The 5,037-nt window shown below is 40.8% G+C and overlaps 1 protein-coding gene across 2 annotated transcripts in view; it reads right to left on the bottom strand.

Moving 5' to 3' along the window:
- Positions 1-6: 6 nt before the first annotated feature.
- Wwc3 (WWC family member 3) overlaps positions 7-5,037 on the bottom strand; it is a 63,394-nt gene continuing 58,363 nt past the window's right edge. For both annotated transcript variants that reach the window (XM_010613993.1, XM_010613992.2), the window contains exons 20-22: positions 3,115-3,342; positions 2,541-2,668; positions 7-1,617 (exon numbers count right to left, since the gene is read on the bottom strand). In XM_010613993.1, the coding sequence (XP_010612295.1) occupies positions 1,551-1,617; positions 2,541-2,668; positions 3,115-3,342 (423 nt within the window). In that variant the 3' untranslated portion in view covers positions 7-1,550. The remainder of the gene's footprint in view (positions 1,618-2,540; positions 2,669-3,114; positions 3,343-5,037) is intronic.

Raw genomic sequence — 5,037 nt, 5'->3', positions numbered from 1 at the left:
AAAAAAAAAAAAAAAAAAAAAAAGAAAAGCAAGACTAGAAGCAGGAATACATAGCAAGAGATGACAACCATGAAAAGCATAAAGTTTTCAGTCTCACCACCACTGACAAATTCCTTCGTCTGTGATTGGTCACATGTCAATGAAACACTTTTACAAAATTCATTTTTAATAAATGTAAAAAGGAAAGTGGGTTATAGGGGGAAGGGGAGGGGTTACAGATCAACGAGAAGAAAGACCTGATTAAAAGGGACATTTCTAAGGGAGGGGAAGAAAGATCAAGGAAAAGAACGTTCTGTTTTCTTTGACATTTCCTGTGACTATCTCATTCACTTCTCCAAGGTCTCAGAAAGGAGAGTGCATTTCACATGTAATAAATATGTACTAGGCAAACGATCTCTATCATTTGGCATTTAAAAGAATAACAATGGCATATTTCGTGACATTAATTTTTTTGCTCATGAGCTAGTTCTAAGATTTGGTGAAGAACCTTGGGTAGACTCCAATATGGGGGGGGCATTCTGATTTAATTCAAACACTCTCCTATAAATGACTCACTGGGTAACTCAAGGTACCCACATGTCCTCTCCACACAAAAAAAGCAACTTCCAAGGTTATGTCTATGCCATGATGCTGTCTTTACCCTCGGCTACACTGCGAGTGTGCACCCTGAGCTCCCTCTCAGCTTTCCTTCAGGAAGCAGGAGCCCACCTGCACCTCATCCCTTAGGATGAGAGGCAGTGTGCGAGAGTTGGGCTGCATTCGATCTGACAAGTACAGGCAGTGTGGACAGCTACCGTGGACAGGCAGGTTGAAACCTGGGACGCCGGAGGTTCTGTCACCAGCTTCAGACTCGTGGGAAGCACAAAAAGATGCATCAGACAACAACACGGCAATGAAGAGCAATGAGCGCCCAGTATACACGGGACACTGAGCCCAGCACCGCACACATGGCTTATGAATCAGGACTGAACCACTGCAGCTGATGTGTTAACATGACACAAGAGAGCGAGAATGTACGATATACATGACACATGCGCCTATGAGAAACGGATACAAGTGACAAATTTAGTACATAGTGTTTGTGTTTCGGGTGTCAGAAACAAAACCGGCCCCAAGTCCCATTCTACTCCATGACAACACTGAAGAACAAAATTTCAGTCTTAAAATACATCTTAAAGTCAGTATTTTCCTTCAAGGAAAAAAAAGTACTATAAATAAATTACAATACAGTGAATTTGCCTGAACTCACTTCGTTTCTGTCTTCCAGCCTTTAAGTCAAATAAAACAGCGTAAAAACTGTACACTCTTAACATGATAGTTGATCTTTTATAAAATAACCTGTCTTCAGAGATGTCGATTTCACAACAAGGAAAAACCAAGCCCTGTTGCTGTCACTATTATAAAATATATATGTATAGATATATGTTTCTTTACAAAATGTGTATATTAATAGCTTTGCACAAATATTTTAAAAGACAAATTTAGCTAATCTAAGAACTTCATGAAAATAAAACAGGCAGATAAATACTTCATGTGCACAACGCACTACATCAAACGTCGTCGGCTGGGAGAGGAGGTATGTTAATCCTTGGTCTTGTGAAAAATGCTATCTTCTCCCTGGAATTAGAAAGAATTGCAGATTAGAAGCTGATCTGAACATACTGAAAGCTGACTGGAAGCTCTCATGACAATGACTTTTTTTTTTCTTACTCACAGAACTAAATTTAAGTTCCCAATAACACATCTCCTTGTATACAAAGTATCTAAATTTTATAGAAGTTGTGAAGGCCTATAAGAGCAGGGGGTTATTTATTTCCACTGCCCAAAACAGTGCCTGGTATATAGCAGGTGTACAGGAAATATTTGTTCTATTTATATGTGAGTAAAAAATGAAAACCTATATGGATAAACGAATTCTAAATCATTATTAAAGTACATTACAATATTTCATGCTAGTTTACAATGGGAATATAAATATTAAGGACATACAATAATTTAGGATAAAAGTCAAGCAAGTATTATTCAGGAATAAGTCTCTACTATGTGGATGAACTTTAAAAAAACATTATAAATGAAAGAAGCTAGATGCATGAGATATGTTGATTTTTTTTTTTTTTTTGGCACCGTGGATTGAACTCAGGACCTTGCACTTGGCAAGGCAGGTGGCAGCACCACTAAGCTAAATCCCTGGCCCCTGATATGTTGATTTTTAAAAACTGACTCCATATTATGATCACAGGTGGCATTTAAAATCGGTGTATAGGAAGAAAGATCAGAAGAAATCATCAAAATGCTACTAGCAGTAGGAATGCCACTTGCAGTGTAGATTACAGTGTTTTTGAAGACTTGCTTTGCTTTTTGTAATAACAGAGGTACAACAGTAAAAAGAAAGCAGTGACTGAGGAAAAGGGGATGGGTGAGTAAAGATGATCAGGATGCAATATGTGCATGTACCAATTCCCCAAGATGAATGCCATTACTGTGTATCACAAACATTAACAACAAAAAAGAAAGTTGGGCAGTGTTCTATTCTCCCATACCTAAAGGTCTGCACTTGGATAGGTTCTTTGTGGTTTTGCCCACGCAGCTGGTAGATCTCTTTGGAGGCCTTCTTCAGCATCTTCTCAGCTGCTTGCTCTTGATGGTAGTCAAGTTTGGTCTGTCTTGTCTGGAACATAAGTATTTGATGAGCAAGATGTTTTTGCTGCTAGCTTTCTAAGGGAAGAAGGATGAGTTCACTCCCAGTCCTAGAGCCAGAAGAACCAATCCAAGCCACAGAGAGAGAAAGGCTATCCTCATCCACCAAGGAATCCCTCACAGGTATCGATGAGGGTGGCTGGAGTCAGGCCTGGCTGACCCAGACCCCATGACATGCCCCCCACAAGGTGGGAAGGGCCTGGGACTCCTTCAGCCAGAGACCCCCAGGTGCATGCTGGTGCCTCCACCAATGCCACCCTCCCAGCTCACAGAGGGGGAGGCCTGGCTCCATCAGCCGAGTGCCTGGAACACTTCAATTCCCACGTCATCACGGGGAGGTGCACTTCAGTACCCAAGCAGAGCCAGAGCAGAGGGCAGCACCCATGAGCAGGCAGAGCTGCAGGCCCAACCTCTCACCTGCTTCTCTGCTTCCTTCAGCAGGCTGCGGAATCGCTCATCCCGGAGCACCCAGTGGGGGAGGTCGGTCTGGCCTCGGAGCTGGGCATCTTCCAAACGCTGCCTCAGCTCACGGAGGACACAGATCTCCTCATTCAGCTGCCTCTGCCGTGTTCTTGATGCCTGGAGATCCAGCTCCAGGTCCAGGGATGTACGGGCCATGAGCTCGGCCAGGGAGGACCTGCAGGACTGTAGTGACAGAGGCTGCGAATGTACATGCCCGCCTGGGCTAACCCACCTGCCTGGCCTTCTGGAAGTTTCTTCCATAATAAACAGGACACTGCTGTGTCACAGGTATTTTCCTAACCATGGTTCGTGTTTAAAATTACATAGATTGGGGCATGATTAAATCTCTAGTTTGATCTCAAAGTCAATAACCACAAATTGCTTTCTTTAATGATGACCTGTGTATTTGTAAAAGTATGGAATAACAGGTCCTCTTATACAGGGATGGCAGGATCAAAACTAAGTACAATCTTTCAGAAGTGTCATTTGATAATACATTTCTAAAATGTAAAATGTGCATTGTCTTTGGTTCTGAGATTTCTTTTTTGACCTGCATGTGAAAGATACAGCTGCTAACATACAAAAGTTGTCCAATTAAGGTTTATGGCAGGGGAAAAGTCCTAAATATATAACAGCAGGAAACTGATTAAATAAATTACAAGGCCAGCATAAAATACAGCCATAGTAAAAGTTGAAAAAACATACTGACATGGAAAAAAATCTTAAAAACGCATGGTGTATGGGGGGGTTACAACCACATCAGTGATTTATGTCTAAAAAATCTTCATACACACCCATTCCTGCGTGCACACACACATACAGGTTATCAAAAACTTTCCTTCCTATGTAAGTCTCAAGTAAGCAAATATGCTGTGTTCTCAAAAGCCCTAAGAGAACCCCTTTGTTCATGGGGTTAGAACAATGGAAACAAGAACCCTGGGACATACTGTAAAAACACCACAAGTCCATTAGCAGATCACCCTTGCTTGGTAGGTTGAATGCATGATTTTATACAAAATGCCATTTTGCACATACACATAACTTAAATGCAAATGTAAGTCCTACTTTAATAACTAAAACTTCCTCTAAAAAGCATAATAAATTCATAGCAGAGATTGGTAGATTTCACTCAAGGGCAATCTGGCAGCCAAGGTTACATCTGGCCATGTTGTAGGGATATTTTGGGGCATCATAACTGGTGTGTGGGTGGATGCCACTGGCAACCAGCAGGTTGAGGTCAGTGATGCTGCTAAACATCCTACAAAACATAATACAGCCCCCAAGGCAAAGAAGGAACTCTCCTAAAATATCAAAAGTGTTGTATTAAAAAGTTTTATAGCTAAATTATGTTCTTTCTTATAATTCTCCGTTGTCAGCTCCTGTGAGTACAACTCCCACGAGGAAATCAGATTTTTAAAAATATATATTCCTAAAGATCCTTCCTAGAAAAGACAAGGACTCACTACCTAACAAACTAAAATCACCAAACTGTATAAGCTGGCGTGATGCAAAAGACCTTGGAAAGCAAAGAAAATGAAAACCACGGAACAGCCCTATGTATTTTGATGAGAAGAATGCTGTATGTTGAAAAACTCAAATTTTCTAAACTATATACAATATGTATATGATATGTTTTCCTATAAAAAAGAAGTAACTATGATGCGTAGGGGAAGAACAAAAAGGGAAAAGAAAAAAATGTGAGAGAATGAAAAGATGAAAATAAAGTGTTTGTAGATGGGGAGGGGAGGAGGGGGTGAAGGGAGGGCAGAGGTAAGGGGAAAAAATGAGAATCAAGACTTGCCATGTAGAGGTACATGATCCCAACAATGAATGTAACTGTACTGTATCCCTAAAATGTACCAATAAACTCAATAAAAT

This window comes from Fukomys damarensis, unplaced genomic scaffold (genome assembly GCF_012274545.1).
Source record: "Fukomys damarensis isolate Sample0158 unplaced genomic scaffold, DMR_v1.0_HiC HiC_scaffold_39, whole genome shotgun sequence".
In the NCBI taxonomy this organism is placed as follows: Eukaryota; Metazoa; Chordata; class Mammalia; order Rodentia; family Bathyergidae; genus Fukomys; species Fukomys damarensis.
The sequence above is the reverse complement of the archived record's forward strand: the minus strand, read 5'-3'. Positions and strand labels throughout refer to the sequence as shown.